The 20,340-nt window shown below is 35.4% G+C and overlaps 1 protein-coding gene across 6 annotated transcripts in view; it reads left to right on the top strand.

The window, feature by feature from the left end:
* The window catches only part of LRBA (LPS responsive beige-like anchor protein), a 357,069-nt gene that overhangs the window by 48,198 nt on the left and 288,531 nt on the right, over positions 1 to 20,340 (top strand). For all 6 annotated transcript variants that reach the window (XM_079306956.1, XM_079306953.1, XM_079306954.1 and 3 more), the window contains exons 14-22: positions 1,245 to 1,324; positions 2,071 to 2,133; positions 3,920 to 4,017; positions 6,120 to 6,212; positions 6,944 to 7,052; positions 7,580 to 7,661; positions 9,280 to 9,403; positions 9,658 to 9,850; positions 19,316 to 20,335. In XM_079306956.1, coding sequence (XP_079163082.1) covers positions 1,245 to 1,324; positions 2,071 to 2,133; positions 3,920 to 4,017; positions 6,120 to 6,212; positions 6,944 to 7,052; positions 7,580 to 7,661; positions 9,280 to 9,403; positions 9,658 to 9,850; positions 19,316 to 20,335 — 1,862 coding nt within the window. The remainder of the gene's footprint in view (positions 1 to 1,244; positions 1,325 to 2,070; positions 2,134 to 3,919; positions 4,018 to 6,119; positions 6,213 to 6,943; positions 7,053 to 7,579; positions 7,662 to 9,279; positions 9,404 to 9,657; positions 9,851 to 19,315; positions 20,336 to 20,340) is intronic.

Raw genomic sequence — 20,340 nt, 5'->3', positions numbered from 1 at the left:
AAAGATTTTTTTCACAGCCTATAGGAAACTTTCTTTAAAGTTCTCTATGTGAACTGATACTAGACAGAAGTGGTCATAGAAATGGTAGGATGTTGGAACTGTAGAGCTGTGCCTGGGAGTATGGTCTTTGTAACTTCTGAAATTTCAGAGAGGGAAGCAGGTAATTGGAAAGAGTTAGATGTACTAGGACTAAGTGCTCCCTAGATGTGTCTGCATTCTTGCCACCAACATCACAAAATGACCAGCCCTTCTTGTTAGAGGATTTTTTGGTAGTATTTTTCATTCTTTAAGAAGCAAAGCATTTGTGTTTTCTCCTTTCTTTTTAGTCTCTTGTGGATTTACTTAGTTTTGTAACTCATTTGTTGAACCTGAGGCAAGTGGATGAGTAGGATAGTCTTAGTAATGCAGTTTAATGGCTTATTTTGACTAGGCTGAAAATAGCTGTTCTTAAACCAAGTATGCCTGTGGGCCTATACTTTATAGAACCAGACTCATATGATCACTTTCCTTCTCAAGATGGTTTACTTTTCTCTGATGATTAGGATCATGAGAACTGTGACCCTACAGGCAAATGGGAAAACTGTCTCCCAAAATGTATTTGCAGCAGTTCATTTGCTTTCTGTACCAAAGCTTTTACTTGACTTTGACACTTGGTTGCACCTGTTTTTTTAACCTTGGCTCTCCTGGGAGCCTACTGAGTGTTTGAGTATTTAGAATGTTTCTTTGAGAGTCTGCTTTACGCAGAGGTGGCAGAAGCCAGTCCTTTTTGACTTTGAGTTAACAAATTAAGTCATGTCTTTCAAGGTACTCTTTATACATTGCACTGTAAGATTGGTTTTTGTGTATTTAGCCAGTGTACAATATGGCATTTAGCTCTTCCTTTGAGCTATGGCAGAACTTAAAAAAACCTGTAAACTGCAAAAATTTAAAATCTGTATATTCTGACACAATGTTCTTGTGTTAGTCTTACTCCTTGCATGAAATTGGTTCATAGCACTACAAGGAAACATTATGATCATTAGAATTTAGATGAAGCCTTAGTAGAACCTCACTGATTAGACATTTTGTTAATAAAAAATTATAAAACACAGTACTCTTTTGTGGTCTAAAATAAAGGGTGGGAAGACTTAGAATTGTGCTTTCTTCGCTCAGAAAATGCCTTTTATTTTCCATTTTGTGAAAATGCAGTCTATGCTAATAATAAGTGTTAATTTGTATTTTATATTCCTGCTTTTCTTTTGTAGATGGCCCACGGCCTACTCAGAAGGAGATTTTATCCCTGCGAGCATTTTTGTTGATGTTCATTAAACAGCTGGTGATGAAGGTAGGATAGCTTTAAAATATGGTAGGATATTTGGGTTTCCTGTCATAAAGAAATGCCTAACATGCTTTCAACATGTTAAATGTTGTGATAGTAAATAAACAGAAGAGCCATGTAAGGTTCTTCATTTTGTTGTGGCTCCTGCCACTGATGGCAGTGCTAAGGATGCATTTTTCTCCTTTTAATCTGTTTTTATAAGTAGTGGAGCTGTCATTAGCTTAGAAATGTTTACCTTTGGTGAAATAAGTATTTAATTTCTTGGGTTTTTTTGTTTTATTTTTTTTTAACATGAACAGTATCAGCTACATCACACGTGCTTAAAGACTAAAGAGAAACATTTGATATTGTAAGCTTATTAATTAGCTTATAATTAACCTTCCAGGTCTACTTTTGAGTCCTTTATGCTGCCTCAATTTAATTTTTCTATTAACAGGAAGCTCTCAGTTCAAATTGTCTGTATCAATTAACATGTATTCCTCTAACCATTTCATATACTATATTGCTATTTATCTTGTTTTTATGCCTGTGTTGAAATTGCCTTAAAACACTTTTGGTATACAGTGGGTGCTTTTGGGGGCATAGAAGAAGCTACCTTGCAGACTATGAAGTTATTACAGGATCAAGTGAAAGCAAGTTTCTTGTATTGCTCTTGCTTTGTGATAGAAATGTTTCTTGTAACAAAGCTTTTTTCTTTGGAAACAACATTCTATACTTGAAAGGTGATACTTAAAACCTGTTTGTTTTTAAAGGACTATGGAATAAAAGAAGATGAATTGCAGGCTATCCTCAATTACCTGCTTACTATACATGAGGTAATTTTTAATTTGGGGGATGTGTTGATGAAGAATGGTACACTAATGCTGTTTGTGACCACCATATGTTTGAATAATTTCACATATAACCTCCTTTGTGCCACAAGATGGCTCTGCAGAGGAAGTGGCCAGCATTGTCCAATTCTTTAGAGTAGTGTGCTGATATGCCAATATTCTTGCAGTGATTTAAGTACTATGTTCAATGTTAGATTGAAGTTCATTAAGCCAGTAAGTTAAAATGGTTTCTTATGTTGTTCTACAAACCAATTTACCAAGCAGAAAAACAGATGGTGAGACTGACTTTAAAAAAAAGTCAAAACCTTGTTTTAGGCTGCCTAAGTAATGTTTTTTGGTTTGTTTTTCCTCTCCTTTTTATTTTGCTTCTTAAATAAAGCAATAAAATTGAAAACATGCATTAAAAAAATAAAGATGTATGTTAATGGCATCTAAGAAGCATATAAACTTAATTGGGAGAAAATGTTGGTTACCACTGATACATCTGCATCTTCATATTTTAGCACCAGGAAAAGGCACTTTATGCCAGATGCAACATCAAAGACAAGGGAAATGGGGACATAAATCTAACTGATCTCATCTCTGTAAGGGTGCTTGAAATGAGTAAAATAAGGAATTAATTGAACTTCATTTCAAGCAGTATAGATTTTTTTTTTCTTTAAATTTTGCTTACACCTATATTTTCCTTTTATTCTCTGTGCTGGGTACTACTACTTGGCACTACCATAGTCAAGAAATTCTGCTTTATGTGGAGAAGTTAAAAATAAGACTCTTGGTAACATCTAAGAGTGAACTAAAATAGCAGAAACTTTCTATAGCATTCAAATGAGGATGTGATGTTCTGAAAAAATCTTACCAGATTGTATAATCAAGTGTAAAAGATCAATGAATGCTGAATCCCACAATCTAATTATGAATTCAGAAAAATATCAACACAAAAAGTAAACTTTAGATTTCTCATATGGCTAAATAGTGATAGTATCTGTAATTTCAGCTGATAATATCATCAGGTGAACAAAGTTGTTCAGGAGGATTTAAAAGTAATTTTCTAATGGAGTATTAGAGTATTTGTTCAAAATACTTTAAAGTAAATAATCAGAGTATTTGTTCAAAAGTGTTGGGCAGTGTTTTATTTGTGGGCTCTTTTTGTTTGAAAATAAACTTTCAGTTTATTACTACAGAGTATGGGAAAAGACAGTTGCATTTTGTTATTTTTTAGGTTAATTTTGGCACAAACTAATGAACTGTAGCTTAGAGTGCTTCAGACTAAAAGTATGGAAAACTTCACTGAGCAGCTAGAATTACCCATTTAAAATATTGTCTGTGGCAGGTGGTAGTATTTTTTCCTGATGGTTTGAAAATTTCTGACTAGAAACTTTTCATTAAACACCACCCTGTGCCCCAGAAAATGTGCAGCAGTTTATTTGTAGCTCCTGTGCAGGAAAGAATTGGGAAATACACATGCAGGAACAGAGTAGCACGTGTGTGGCAGGAAGTAACATAGTCTAAATTTCCATTGCCTGTCAAATCCTAACATCCCAGACAATGATATATCACTTTTCACCCTTATCAATTCAGTATGTTTTTTATAATATTTTCTCTGCCCTTGCATTTTAGAGCTGTAGTTCTTTTGATCCTGGCCAAAATGATTTGGTCCTTGTTTGTTATTAATCTCCACATGCTTTTGAAATGTTTTGTAGTGGTTCTTTTAGCCAAAACAGTGTTCTAGTTTATGTGTTGTGAATTCAAATTTGTAACTTTTATCCAACAGGATGACAATCTAATGGATGTCTTGCAGTTGCTGGTTGCTCTGATGTCAGAGCATCCAGGTTCTATGATCCCTGCATTTGATCAGAGGAATGGATTACAGTAAGTATGAATTTTCTAAGTGGGAGAAAGAAAATAGTGTTTTGACCATACTATTGCTTGCAAGAATTCCCATGAAATCTGAACAGATCTCATCAGTGTGTGTGTTACAATCATAGACTCCTCATCTTGCAAGATTTTTTGATCCAGGTGTTCATTTTGACAAGAGGTGCTGTTAGATTTATTATCAATGAGGTGGTTTTTTTAATGTTTCCAAGCTGTCAGTCACACTAAAACAGGGAGTGATCCATTTCAGTCTGTGCATTGATGTCTTCATCTGCTGCTGCTCTGTCTTCAGCCCCCCATTCTTACAGATATTTTAGAACTAGAGGGGAGCTGGCAAAAATTTATTCAGATGTCTTCTGATCCCTGTTAGCTTTCTTCCTTTTTTTTTTCTCTGTGGGGCTTTTCCAGAAAAACTCTTTTATTTATTTTAAAGTAGGACTTTGTGCTATGCAATGTTTAAAGTCTTTTTCCCAACAAACAGAAGAATAGTCTTTAACACTATTGTGAGATAAAAGTAGGGGAAGTAGTGAATTCTACTTGTACAAGTAGAAAATCTGCTAGAGGAGTTAAGTTATGACTCTGATTTTATCTTGTGGCTCTCAGAGGGTGGTCACAGTATTGAACTTTTCTAATATAACAGGAACCTACCTGAACATAGTGGGGGAAAAAATTGGTATAGGCAAACAAATGTAAGAAGAAGAACTAGAAGGAAATGGGGAATAGTACTTCTCTCACTGTGTAAAGGCAGGGTCTCATTTCATACATTTAGTTGCACCTATTGGTTAACCCCTGTTTAGACATATATTTTTCCAGTTACTCTTTCTCAGGAGACTGCATTCAGACATGTTTGTAATTGTTTTCTCCCCTTCTAGTGCTAGACTGATTTTTTCTTTTTTTTTTTTTTAATTTTTCCCCATTTTCATCAGATTTTATTTCATTTGTTTGGTAATGTATTATGTATGAGAAACTAATAAAAACCTCTAAATAATAAAGTATTTGAATGTCAGGTTGGGTCTCCAATGCAGTACATTTGGTTTTATTTAACAGCTAGCAATAGGTCCTTTCTTTTTTGTTAACAAGTATATGAGCAAGTCAGCATGAATAGTGTGTCCACAGTGAGAAACAACTTTGTTTTCCTGCCTCATTTGTTACACTCATTGCTCCACTATTGTCTTCAGTCAATAGATTGTTTGTGTGGTTCTTGATAATCTATTTTTTGCAATTAAGGCATGATATTCTTGAAATTTAAAAATAATTTTCCAAAGCTTTATAAGTGCTTCTTCCCTATACAATTAGGAAACTCATAATATTCTGTAAAGAAAAGCAGAGAAATGGATCCTGTTGCTTGCATGGCCAGTGCATCATAGGTTTGCTTATTTGTTTCCTTCTATAGTTTCTGTGGTTGCAGCATTCTCCAGGATAAGTTATTTGTTATATGCAGCTGTTTTTTAATCTCCCTTAGGTTTTACCTTTCATTTTGGTATTTGATATGGAATTGGTTTTTTTTTTGGTCCTAGTTCAGGTGTGCTGAGAATAATTTTTGAGGAAATAAAAGTGATGAGTGCTCAGTTTTATATACATAAGGCCTAAAAACTTGAAGTCCTTTGAGCTCTTTAACATTTGCAAAATGCCATGTTGTAACATGGAACAGTTTTGGAAAGGTTCTCCAAAATGGTTTGAGATGGGTTTTTTTCCTTCCCTCTAGTGAAGTGGTCCAAATTTATTAAAAAATTTTATCATAACTTATTTATGGTAAAGGATAAGTACTGTTCCTTCTCTTCCAATGTGATTTCATGGAACAATTGGAAATTAGTATTTTCTTTTTTCAAAGAGAGCTTAGTAGTCCATGTAGATAAGTTCAATCATATTTGACAGATTTAAAGATCTGTTGAATATTATGATCCACAGTCCAGCTATAATCAGATAGTGATGTGGCCCTAAGAACTTGACTGTCTTGAAAAGGAAGTGATAAAAAAAAATGGATATAACTGATAAATACATTTAGATGTCTTAAGTTTTTGTGGGAGGTTTACAAGACCAAAAACCTCCATTTGTTATTCTTCACATTGACAGAAGACCATTGTATTTTCTCTACTTAGGGTTGTCTACAAGCTTTTAGCATCACAAAGTGAAGGCATCAGGGTGCAAGCTCTGAAAGTGATGGGATATTTCTTAAAGCATCTTGCTCCAAAGTAAGTACTGATTTGGTTCTTAAAACTAAACCTCTCAAGAAAGGAAGGAGTAAACACAGTCATTCTATATGTTATTTTGGGTATAAATTATTGGATATGTAAAGGGGAAAAAGCTATACTGGAGGTTAATCACAAAATAGGCTTCACTGAATAGGAGCTTTTCTTCAACTGCCTCTCAGTCTATTTGTCAGGAATGCATTTTTGATATGGTGGAATGGCTTGTTGCTGGCATTATCAGTTCCTTATCAAGCTGATTGAATAGTTACTTGCAGTATGGCCTCCTGCTTTTTAAAGTGTCCCTTTTCCAATGAGATCAATAGCAAGAATCAGACTGGTGAGATGGAATTGTGTGTTCCTGAGAACTAGGTTTTATATGTCTTGACTCAACTGTGATAGTGGATAACTACTGTGATTGCTGTCCATGGTTGCATTTTTGAGTGAAATGAGGGCAAAGGGGTCTTTTCCTCAGTGTTTATCAAGAAGTCCCCAAGGCTGTGTTTGAGCTTTTTTGGGCTCATGGGTGAGTGGACCTCACTTATGGAAGAAAGGTGGCTGCCTTCAGGGAATGATTTGTCCTTTCAGAAATGGAACACTTCTCCTTTTTCTTCACCTAAACTGAAAGATTTAAGGAATAAAAAAGAAAAGTATCTTACCAGTGATTTTTTTGAAGCACATGTTTCTCTAAAGCAAATAGAATGCCTAAGTTTATTTTCTTTCCTCTACCATTTTAGGAGAAAAGCTGAGGTCATGCTTGGACATGGATTGTTCTCTTTGTTGGCTGAAAGGCTGATGCTTCAGACAAGCTTATTCACCATGACCACATACAATGTCCTGTTTGAGGTACTCATACACTGTAGTTAGGATCCAATCTTTCTAATTACTTGTAAGACATTGTTAGAGAATTGCTTACATATTTGTGCTGATATGTTCCAGATGACACTAAAGCTTAGTGTGATGCAGCTGAATGCTGCTTTTTTTCCCCCCCAAAGCTCACTACTTTGGTTTTACCCCCTTCTTAACTTGTTTATGCTCATTATGAACAATTTTAGATAATGAGTAACCTGTATGTCTCAAGCAGATGCTCATGTAGATGTGGAATTTTATTATAGCAATGATCTTGTCTTAGGATAATTGCTTTGGTTAGACTCACATTAATCTTCCAGTGTACTTTAAATAACAGTATGCACTTAAGAGAGAAATAAAAAAATAAAGTAGCTTATAAAGTTTCAGAAACAGGGTGAAATAGATTATCAAGAAAGTTAGTGGGATTTTTTTGGATGATTTTTGGAACGAAGGTGTTAGTGCAGCATCCAACTGTTTTTCAGTAAGCTGTCTTCCTTATACTGATACAACTTCTTTCTTTCTAGATTCTGACTGAACAGATTTGCACTCAAGTAATACATAAACAACATCCTGACCCAGATTCAACGGTGAAGATACAAAACCCTCGTAAGAATGATGCATTTTTTTAAGTGCTGCCTTAAAAAAGTGCTTAAGTGCTTTAAAAGAACTCCACCAATGAAAAAGCTTATTAATTACATTTACCAGTCTTCTAATCTCAGTTTTACATTTTTTTCCACTCTAAAAGACAGATAACTTGTATTTAGTTGGAGTTATGTACCAAGTATGACTCTATAGCTTTTCGAGGACGTTTTATGTGTCTGTAGTTCATAACTCACCTTTTTTTGGCAGTGCAGTCATGTTATGAAATGATTTTTCAAGACTTGTATGCACAAGATACTTTGATTTAATACATGTTATGGTTCCAGCAAAATTCTGAATGTAATATTTAGTGATGTCAGACAAAATTACCTGAAATATGGAAACACCTTTCGTTTTAAATTACAATCAGTATGTCAATGCTAGATGGAAAATAGGAGAAATGTATCTGCTCACTGTTTTGGTTAGCTTACTTTATTGGAAATATCTTGATATGAAACTTTAGATTTCTTTTGAACTTCGAGAAAATACTGATCTCCTTTCCTGAATTATATACATTGTTAATGTGCTCTACACATAATACAATGATCTTGTGATAGCTTTGGGAGTTGACTTTTTTCTGGAGAAATAACAGATTTTTCACTTTTGTAGCTGCTTTGTCATCAAATGTAGGTCTCAGTTGTATGTTTACTTCAGGGGAAAAGTGAGGGAAGAGAAAATAAAGCAAAGCAGATATGGAGGAAAGAAATCTGGTTGCATTATGCCATTTTCCTTCTGGTAAATCTGTATGAAGCAAGAGATGTGTTGCTTTCTCCTAAGATTTTTAAAGTTGACAGTCACTGCTGTGGTCAGTATAGACTATATAGGGACTGAGTTGATTCTGGAATTATGTAGGTATGGTAGGAACAGTGACTTTTAGAGTCCCTTTTTTAGGCCATTACTATTATCAAATAAGGAATTTCCCTTTAAAGAAGTTGTACAAGATGAACTGCAGCTATCAGAGTGTATTCAAATTACACCCTGATTCATTTACAAGGTTGACTTCTTTTAAAATAACAAGCAAAGTCCCTGCCCCAATGCTTCAAAAAGTGCCATGTACCCTCAATTTTCACCTCCTTAAAATAAAGAAAACATTGTAAGAGATAAAATTTTGTATTAGGAAGGTTTTTATAACAGCAGCTGTTAAGTTTAATTGGAAGTTGGTCACATTCTTTGAAAATTCAGCACTATTAAAGTAGAGCAAAGTCTCATAAGGCAAAGCATTTTTCTCATGGGTTTTCTAAAGGATGCTTTTTTATGTGAACCTCATGTAAAAATGGTTCTGACATGTTCTGATAGCTTATTAATTGTTATGCAGTAATATTTGTGTTGCTTAAACATGGTAATTTGATTAATTCCATTTACTTTAGAGGTCTGCAAATCCCCTGATGGGTGACTAGGTTTGAAAAGTATTGGAAGAAGGGATTTGTTTAACATAAACCTTCTTCTCCAATAGAGATGTGCTTTTTCTCTGTGTAAAACTTTTTTATGTGGTGTCACTTTCCTTGTACAAACACTGTTGAAAGAGGCCTTGTGTTTTATGCTGTGCTTAGTCCTAATATTTTGTTACTCATGAACTGTTTTGCAGAGATTTTGAAGGTTATTGCAATCCTGATCCGTAATTCTCCCCAGTGTCCAGAAACTCTGGAGGTCCGGCGAGCCTTTCTCTCGGATATGATTAAACTGTTTAATAACAGCAGAGAAAACAGGAGGTAAGATGGCTTGCTCTATGCACAAGTATATAAAATAGATAACAAGATTTCCTAGTAAATTAAACTCCAGGGCAGATACAGCTTAATTGCTGTTTCAGCAAATTCTGCATTCTAGCAAAGTCTTCACTATGAAAAATTAGAGTGGCTTGCATGTAGCAGTTTTTTAAATCATGTTGGATTCTTGACTCAACTATTGTCTGTATTTCTAAGATATATTTTAAAATATGATTCAATAGCATGTGTATGTTTTGCAGGAGTTTGTTGCAGTGCTCTGTCTGGCAGGAGTGGATGCTTTCCCTTTGTTGTTTTAATCCAAAGACTTCTGAGGAGCAGAAGATAACTGAGATGGTGTACACCATATTTCGGATTTTGCTGTACCATGCAATAAAATATGAGTGGGGTGGCTGGCGTGTGTGGGTGGATACACTCTCAATCACACATTCAAAGGTGAGATTAATCAAATTTCAGGAGCATTTCTGAAAAATTTTGGTGCTAGTCTTGCTTTTTAGTAACAGCAGGAACACAAGGTGGCGCACCATAGCTATTCATCAATAAAAATACCTTTTAGTAACATCAAAAGGCTGTGAAAAAGCCAAGAAATCCAAGTTAAGGCAGATGCTTCAGCTGTTAAACTGTCATGGAATATGGGGTGAGAGTGCAAATCCTTGCAGTAGGAATGAGACTATTACCCTTTGTTATTGTTCTGTCTGAATTTTGTTGTTGTTACTACCAGAGTTACATCATAAAAGTTATTAGTGGTTGTCTGAATAAAGCACAGTAGTACAAAAGGTATTTTATGCTGCCTTATTCTGAACAAAAGAGTGAGGCCAGCATTGGCCTCAGAATTATTCTGGTTATCAGAATATTTACTTATAACAAATTAAATGATAAATTACCTATTTCTAAGTGTGTGCAACTTAGCATTGTGAAAAGGGCATCTGTGAATCCCAAAGATCACTTTATGATACTAAGCAATTGTTGGTATTTCCGAGGTCTTGGATTTTGAATCAATTTTTTTCTTAAAAAAGGGTTAGTCTCTGCAGACAGAAAGAGCCTTGTTATTTTGCAGCTCTGTTTACTGCATTCTGAGGTTGATGGTGGATTCTTGGGCTATGGGGAGACAATTGTAGAAATCTACATAATAAAAAAGTGAAATAACTTTATTAAACAGTCACTTAGCTAAGTGGAATTCCTGTGCAAAGTGCCCAGGGCCACATTTTAACCCTTACAGAAATCACACTTTAGGTGTTGGACCATTCTTAATATTGTTTTTTGTTGGCTTTGCAGTCTTCAAAAACCAATTTCTTCTTTTTGCCCCAAGATGCAGAGAGCATGGGTGAATTGTACAATGGCAAGCTGTAGCCAGAGTAAAGAGCTCTAATGTGCTTTTATATAAAAGCATGTGTGTGATTGCTGGGAATTGTCCCTGGGCAAAGATGGAGAGGTGAATAGAGGAAGACCACCTTTCTAGTTCTTACTCAGAGGTTTGGTGGCTTGAATTTAGAAATTAGCTAGCATATTATCTTATAATCTCTAGTTCTATTCCAGACTCCTTTTGAAAGATAATGTAATGTCAGAAATCTTGTTTAAACAGCATCTATGTGAGAAAGGTTATATGGATTTTTGGTCATTCTCTTCAGTGACTTAATGTGACTAATCAATGATCTAGAGTTCCTAGAGAAAAAAACAAGATTTTATTGGGATGCCATGGCCAAATATCAAGAGTAAATACCTGCAGTTTTAGAAAAGACCAAAAAATAGATAGATGTAGATAATGTTGGTCCAGTTGATTAATTTGCATTTTAAAGGCTGTATGTTTTTTTGAAATGCTGTAGTGAATGAGAAGATGACCTACTTCAATCCGTGTTTCTCCCTTTTGGTTCCTGGCATGCTGCCATAGGGAGGTGTCCTTGGTTTTAGAAGTAACTCCCTGTAAGTCTTCCCAAGTCTAGCTTTGTTGACTTTCTGATCAGTGTGTAATATCTGTCTGTTCTTCCAGCCCATTTCAGAAGAAGTTGAATGATGGCAAGTTTGGAAGTGCGTGAGTGTGGGCAGAGTGTTGGTGGTGAAATATTGAAGGACTCATGAAGCAATTCAGTTTGTTTGCACATCAGTACTAATACTAGTTCCAGAAGCATAAATGAGAATATTTAAAGAACAAAAGAAAGCAGCCAGAAACTAACTTGACAATATTGATATGAATGGTGATGCCATTATCAAGATTTTAATATTTTACTTTTATTATGCACTTTCCATTTGATTTTTTTTTGTAAACAGTACATACAATTCATGCAGCTAGCCATATAAAACTAGATGACCCTTCAGAGCTGCCTGTTAATTACATAAACATAAATTAGGATAAATTCACCAAAAAAGCTCTTGAAAAATATCCTTAGCCAATTATAACGATTTTTAAATCCTGTTAAATTTGCTTATTTTAAATAGTCTTGTATCCTGTTATACCACTATTGAGATTCATAGAGATTCACACATAACCTGATGTAGGCATAATTCAGTGGGCAAATTGTTCGATGCTAAGTGCATCTCAGATATTTTTGATTTCTAGCATGCTTTCAAAATAATGTGGGAATTATGGGAACAAAAATATTTCCTTAACATTGCTAAGAGAATAACCAATTTGGGTTTTTCCTATTTCATCTCTAATTGTATTGGGTTACTGCTTATTTTTCCTTTTTATAACCCTCTGTGCTGTTCGTGCCACTAATTTATAACACCATTCTATGATAAAGAACTAGTACATAAAGGACCAGTGTTACAGAATTGGATAGGTTTTGCAGAGCTACACATCAAGATACATGCAGCTGCTATAAAAAGCCAAAGAAACTCAATTGCAATTTTATTGTCCAGTTTGATAGATTTCCTGCCACCTTTGTAGCAGGGAAGCTGTTTGTCACTGTAACCCTCTCCTCCAACAGCTGCACAGCATTTTATAAGCAGCAGTGGCTTTTCCAGCATAATTGCACTGCATTGGCTTGCTTGCACTCAGAATTTAGAGAGTGTGTAGGTGTGTGCAATCTTTTAAAAGCCAAATTTCTTAGTATTACTCGTGTATGTTGTTAACTTTTGGGTTTTTTATGCTTTCCATATATTCAACTGTTGTATACAAAGGTGTTCAATTCTACTTCAGTGAAAATATTATTGGAAAAATTAAATCACAACTCCAGTTTGTTCTGACTGGCCAATGTTAAATTTATTGAATAATCTAAGAACTTCTGTTTTTCAAACATTGCAACCATGCTGACTAGGCCTTAGATTTTATCTGTCTAGTCCTGTTACTTTTTACAAAGGACTGATGATTGGGGGGTTGATAATAGGAAACAAGTAAAGAATGGTGGACAACTTCCCTTTTTAACCTTTCAGCATCCCCAAGTTTTAAAAGAATACAATTATTTACACAGTATAATACACTCCTAAATTATCTGAAAGTTTTAAACTGCTGGGAAGACTAACATCTGCTTATTTCAGGCCTTTAAATATGCTTTACTACTTAAAAGGTGATTCATGTTACTTTTCTGCTAAAGAAAATATATTCAGGTGAAGAAAGATTTTTATTTTTAGTTTTTAGTAGCTCAAGAAATTTTCATTGAGTAAGACTCAGATGTTAATTAATATATGTAAGCTGCAGTTCTGTTGCTGTTTAAGTGGAAACATTTTATTCACTGATCTGAATGAGAAGCATAATCTTGAAATGTTAATAGAGGGACCTTACAGTGCAATGTATTTCTAAGTAATTGTCAGTTTTCAGTCCAAAGTACAGTTGTAATAAACACTGTTAGTGTTAAATAAATTTTTATATTCTTTTGTGCCCTACTTGTTTAATTTGAGGAGGGGAGGGACCCCCAGAGCATTCATGTGTGCCATGTTTGCCAGGTTTTCATCACTGTCTGATGAGGGAAAACTGGCAAAAGCTGCAAAGATTGGGTGGTGGTGGAGTTAATTAAAAAACTAATTTGCAGAGAATGTGACTCAGTAGTTTTAGAAGGTAAGAGGCCATTGGAATCTGGAGTCCATTGGCATCCAGGATTTGCTTAGGATGGCTTTGTCTGTTTTTTGTCCCTGTCATGAGAGCAGAAGGGTCTCCCACAGCAGAGATCTTTAGCTCCAGGGAATTTTGAAGGCTTCAGGTATTCTTCAGAACTCTGAAAAGTCTGCATTGCCCTGAGGGGAAGCAGAGGTACCTGGCCAGAGGGTCAATGTCCCACTGCAGGTTTTTGCTTGTCACTTGTGCCATGCCCAATATGTCAGTGAAGCAAAGCTGGGAACACTCTTGAAATTTTTCAATATTATGTTCATTCTAATGGTGTAAATACTTACTTTTGATAAATATTACTTCTTCTATATAGAAATGATTCTCAGCTTGTCACCTGAGTTATGGAGAGCAGAAGGAGCTTGGGGACTGGAATGTGCATCCCCCAAGAGGCAGTCCCTCACCTTTACAAGGTGTTCCCTTGTTACAGCTTCTTTTGTAGCAGGTTTGTGGGAAGACTTTTCTAACCAATGGCCCCAGGGAGAAGAAAATATTTTCATTGTTCAGCAGGCATAGATGTGTACCAGTGATGGGCTCTTACATGTGCAGTGTGTATGGTTAATGGGGAGCTCCTCCATTTCATTATTCACTTGGTTTGAGGGAGTGAAATGTCATGAGTAAAGCTCCAGGATGGTAATATTTGACTAATCCAAGCTGAAAGAAATGGGGATAGAATAGAAGGGAGCAAGGTAAACTGAGAATTTATAAAGCAGGCAAAAAACTTTTATGAAGCTGCAGAGAAGCCTTAAAAGAAGAGTGTAGTAGAGATTTGCTACTAAGTGCCAGAGCTCTCAAAAAGAATTACAGAAACTTTTGCAGTGGAGAGAGCTGGTGCATAAAGAGGCATGTAGCTTTGAAATAGTCTTTCTGAGTGAAAAAGACTTGAGGAGAAAGAGGATTCTTATCTGTATGACTTGGTATAAAAATCACTGGAAGATGGGACCTGTGTCTGCAGCCTCAATAATTATTAGTGGTTTTCTTTGCTGTTGCTGCAATTTGAAGCAATCCTCCATAATTGCAGCTACCTCTGTTCACATCATGGGGCCTGAATTAAATCTCCTGGCCATGATCTGAAATGACAGATCTGGAGTCTTGGCTATAGGGCTGCCAACAATGTATGGAGATACTGGAAGAGGATGGCAGAAGTGAGCAGTGCATAAAACTTCTCACTGGGCATTGGAACAATGGGATGATAAACTCTGAATTAGTTACCAAATATTTTTGTTAATAGCTAAGTATCCAATGGTTTGACAGTCCCTTGAACTCTAGGAATAGTGGCAGGGATTGAGGTAGTGAGAAATTACATACCTTGAGACAATTGTATATGCTCATGTCTTGCATTTTAAACTCATTAAAAGCAATAATTTCTGTAGTGAAAATGATCTAATACATGTTCAGTATACAGTTTGAATTTATTGTTATATGATGATAACAATAAGCTATACCCTGACTTGATTTGAAGTAAAATGCTGCAGACATAAATAAAATTCTCCCTTAGATAAGCAGAGTTTTATGAATTATTTTGACTAGTACTTGCTTTCTTATTCTAGAAGTTACTTTTTTTTTTTTTTTTTTCCAAGATGAATAAAAAAAAGGTGGAACTGTTGCTGCTTAGGTGAAAATGCAAGATACAGGAACCATCTTGGAGCAGTGGTTTCCCCCCACCTTGTACATCATTGAATGTGTTTCTGGTGAAAGTTTAGGCTGCTAGAAACCTCTCACATGTAGTGTCCTGCAAAGTATATTTTAACTTGCTTTCCTCAGCTTTCTTCTGTGAACCACTCAGAAATAGCTCAGAGATTCCTGAAGTCAACTGGGTTACAGGCTGTAGCTCAGTGTGTGGTACACACAGTACCTTTGTATCTTTTCCTGTGCTGAGTTGAAAATTAGTTTTGATGTCTCTGATACTGCTGTCTCCTGTCTAAACAGGCCTGTTTGTATTTGGAGATTGAATTACACTTTTGAAAGAGTAGAGAAGAAGTGGGAAAAGCAGGTCAATAAAATCGTAGTTATGATTTAAAAAGTTGTGATGCTTTTTGGAATTATGAGGAGTTTATTCATTTATAATGAAGAGTTTATTTAAACCAGCACAGGAACTGGTTTGTGCTAAGCAAACTCAATAAGGAAATAGCAATATATATAATTGTCTGACCTGTCTGGCCAGATATTCCCTCCCTCTCTCTATGAAATTGCCCATCTGAAAATGGAAAAAAAAGCCAAAATCTTAATGTGCAGTTAAAATATTTTCTCTGTGTTCTTTAATGCAAATGTCAATCATCTTACCCCTTCTCATTGCTGTATGCTAATTTTTCTACTTGGCAATTAGTAAATGTTGGGTGTCAAATTAAGTTAAAATTAATGGCAAAGGCAAATGTTGCAGTTATTAGCTCAAAAGTGTCTTCAACTGGTGGTGCGTAGAGATGCATTCCAAGCATTGCAGACAGCTATGGATTAACTATCAAATGATGGTGAAGATTAATGATTGGCCTTTTAACTCACTAATTTAGAACAATTTCTGGTAATTAATTTTGTATTATCAGCTTTACAGTTGCAAATGCCTTAAGGAAAATAAAAAATTACTTATGTTCATTTAAGGTTCTTCAAGGTAGCAGTTGCCTTGTAAATTGTTGCATGCTTGCAGATCCTGATGTTTAATCTTTAGTATGTGCTCTTTGCACTTCCTTTTAGTAATTATAATTTCTACTTCATTTTGCATTTTTGCTGGTGCTGATTTTGTTAACCTTAGGTATTTTGTTTTGTATGTATAGTTTGGCTTTGTGTACTTGTGTGCTTCATAAATGCCACATCAGGCAATAGAAGTTGTGGGGGAAGAATTAGTACCACAATTTCTTGGTTTCTTTGGTCAAACCAAATTACAGATTGATATAGTGATCAGATCATTTATACAGCCTTGTTGGAGTGTTGGGTTTTACAAAGCAGAATTTCTGAAATTGTTATTCTTTTGATATAAGAAACCCCTGGAGTCAAAATGAATGTTAGAAATGGATGTTTTATGTGGTCTCAGTGCCATGGTATTTTAATTTGAGTTTAATTTAAAGGACAGTATTTAATACATTTTAACATTAATTTTTATTGATATGTATGGTCAAAGTAGAAATTGCAATTCTTGTTGAGTGGATTTTGGGAGTAATGTTTTCTTTTTGTTCCACACTGCCTAATTTTCTTCACCAGTGTTTCCTGATAGTTTCTTGAATTGTTCTGAAATCAGTGTAGATTCTCATCAGATTTTGCTTAGATTTATTTGCCCATAAGTTGACACTACCCCATGTGTGAAGACAAAATGTCAATATTGATCTTCTTGCTAGTCTTTGTTTCTGTTTCTTTTTCATAGCAATTAAAAACCCTGCAGTTTTATTTTTGGTATTGCTCTGTAATGTCTTCCAAAGCATTGTCTGTTCCAGGTTTCACATGAACTTGGTTGTGAAATGGTATTGCATCCCTGTACCATACATTGTGTTTTTAAATGTTGACCATACCTGGTTGGAAATATGAGGTCAGAGGCAGCCTTGGCTGCAGTGACCATGAGATGGTGGAGTTCAGGATTCTAAGGGGAGGAAGGAGAGTAAAAGCAAGCTCACAAATCCTGACTATGGAGAAAAGATTTTGACTTATTTTCAAGCAAGCTTGATTTAAGGTGAAGATCAATTGGCTGTTAAGGAAAAATCTGAAGCTGCAATAAGGGGATGGGATTTGATAACACACAAGAAAAAAGCATTATAGTGAAAGAATAGGTCTCAGCTGAGAAACAACTGACTGCCCATTTCTCCAAAAGGGGTTGCCAGCCCTACAGACTGTGGTCATGGGAAGTGGGAAGCCATAAACTTGGTATATTTTACTCCTATATATGAGTTTAATGAGATTTACACTGGAATGATCATGAAAATATGGATGTTCACACTGTTAAATATTGTGTGCCAGTGTGTTTTCAGGGAAGTACATATAAGTTTTGCTGAAATCAAACAATGATGTTTTCATTTGTTAAATGTCTCTTTAGGGATTGCTGGAACAAAGCTTTTCTGTAGTTTTGGAAATGGAAAGAACAACAGGGAGAGAGAAAAGAGGGAAAGCTGGAGATAAGTTTGAGTTGTTGATTCTTCAGAAAAGTAGTGATTAGACCTAAAGTAGCACTTTGCCTAATCTTGTTTTGGAAAGCAAGTGAAGAGTGTAAGGCACAGCTTATTAGCATGGATTTATTTTGTATTGCCTTTAATAGTCTGATTGTTGAACAATTCAGGAAGTATTTCTAAAGCAATAATGCCCCCCCCTCCTTTTTTTTTTTTTTTTTTTTTTTTTTTTTAGGAAAACCCTAAAATCAAATAATTTATGGATCCATTGTGACAGATGGATGAACTTTCTATCATTTGTAGTCATTCACACTTTTTTTTTGGGGGGCATAACTGAATGAAAACTAGTATGTGAAGAATTTTTTTTTTTTGAACAAGCAGTGTGAGATATCCCAGTTGTGTTTCTAGACACTAAAGTTTCAATTAAATCATCCTGAATGAATAATGTGCTTCATGTCATGTTAAAATCATGCATTGCTCCTGCAGTGCTCTAATATACTTGACTGATGGAGAAAATAGTATGTTAAAAAGCTAACATTGACATCAGAACCTGCCAAAAATACTTTTTGTCTTTGCTCTTTTTTTTTGCTTATCTCTGATTTGTTAACTGTGATTTCTAGTATTGTTTTAATCTGAAAAAATATATTTTGACTTCTGTGTGTCTTTTTAAGGGAAGATATTCCTGCTGACTAATCATCACTTTGAATAGCATGTACATGGAATTTTTAGATGAGATATAAATGAATGAGCTGAGTATATGGGAGAATATGGAAATGTGTGTTTGTATATTTAGTGGAATGCACTGCTCTGCTTTGCCAGTGGAAAATGTTTATGGTACAGAAAATGATTTTTAAAAAAACAACCCTCAGGTGGAGCTTATGCTGGGAAAATTTTGAGAACTGAGCTTACAGAGATAAATAAACACTTGTGTTATGGAATATAAATCTGAATTCTAAATGGAAAGATATGGATAAACTAAATTGAGTAACAGTGTAATAAAAACTTAAGTTAGTCTAGTGATATTTTATTTTTTAAAACACAGCTATTTATTTGGGCAAATGTGTTTTATTAGTGTGTATATAAAGAATTTTTTTATCTGGATTTTTTTTTTTTTTTAAATACCTAGAAACAACAGTAGTATTTTCAGCTGAGGAGTAGAGAAGTCTTTTCACTTTAATCAGTTTGTTTAGTTTTTCTCAGGATGAGATGAGGTGAATAGCACTCACCAGAGGAAATGTCCTCTGGAGAATTTTAGGTATCATTTGGGGATCCACAGGATTTTGGCTTTGTTATGTGTTTCTCTCTGCTCTGACTTCCTGAGATTGTACTTCCTGGTGTAAAATTTTCAGAACTTTATGTATTTTTGTGGGTTTTTGAACATACTAAAGGTGCCAAAAAGATGTGAATGCTCTTCTGCTTGTCACAGCCTCCCCTTTCACAAAAAACCCTGAGATTTTCAAATCTAGTAATTCTGTGGATCTTATGCTTAGTGTGTGCTTTGGGACAGTCTAGTTGGGTTTTTTGTTTTTTTTTTTACACTGGCTTTACTTTTTCTCTTCCTTTTAGCCAGGAAAACCAGATGCAGGTAAGAAAAACTTTGTCAGTTGAAGTGATATCTAATATGCAGGATTTTTTTGTGAAAAAGACAGTATCCAATACAAATTAGAAATTTAAGCACTGATTTTGGTTTTGTTTTTATGTTTTTCTACCCTCCTCCCCTCTCCCAAGAAAAGTCATTAATATGTTGTTTTTAATGTCCTTTGAACTGTGTTCTTTTAGGTAACTTTTGAAATGCACAAAGAGAGTCTTTCCCAAATGTACAAGGAGTACCAAGGGAAAGGAGGTGAAGGGAGTGGAGTATGTTCTTCAACTCCAATTAGAACAATCTCTGGGATTAGCAAAGAAGCTGAAACCAAGGGAAAACAACAATCTTTGGAGTTGAAAGAAAATGCTGCTGCTCCTTCCTGCATTGCTGATGGTGATACAGAGTGCAGAGCTGAAAAAGAAGATAAAGAAAACTCATCAGATGGTGGCAAACAAACTCATTCAGTGTCCAATCATAAGGAGGAATTAGAGGAGGAGGATATGGTTACTACAGAGGATTTAAAACCAGTGCCTTGTGTGGAATTTTCTCTAGAGCCAGAAACAGGGAAGCCCAGTGTCTCAGAAATCAGCACTGGAATAGCTGAAGCAATTGAAGATTCTAGCAAAGCTGATGAGCTTGTGGAAGAAACAGTTGCTGTCACTGCTGCTTCTTTAGCCATGCAAACTCCTGTGGAAGGAGAAACTCCCACAAGTCCAGAAAGACGGGAAAAAGTCGAGATGGAGGATGAAGATGATTTTGTTGATTTGAAAGATGAAAGTAGTTTGCCTTTACCTTCAGAAGAGCTTGCAGAAAGGAACAAGGAATGTGGCTCTAATGCAAGTGAAGTGACAAAGCAGGAAGAAACAGCAGAGAAGCAACCTGAAACTGGGCTTTTAAAATCTGAGGGTGCTGAAGGTGTGGATGAGAAGAAACAAGAGCTGACTTTGCCAGAGACAGTGAGTTCTGCAGTTCCAGAAGTAGTAACTCAGCCAGATTCAGCAGAAAAAAAGAAGCTGAAGGAAGTAAACATAGTTACTAGTGAAACCAAAACAACTGTGGAAAATGCAAGTGCACACATGGCAGAGCCTACTGGAGCCTCTGACAAAAGAATTGCCAAGCTTGATGTTTCCAGTGTTGCATCAGATACAGAAAGACTAGAACTGAAAGCTAACACATGTCTAGAAGGACCTCTGCCCTCCAGATCCATGCCTGAGGTAAG

This window comes from Erithacus rubecula (genome assembly GCF_903797595.1).
Source record: "Erithacus rubecula genome assembly, chromosome: 5".
NCBI lineage: Eukaryota > Metazoa > Chordata > Aves > Passeriformes > Muscicapidae > Erithacus > Erithacus rubecula.
The sequence above is the reverse complement of the archived record's forward strand: the minus strand, read 5'-3'. Positions and strand labels throughout refer to the sequence as shown.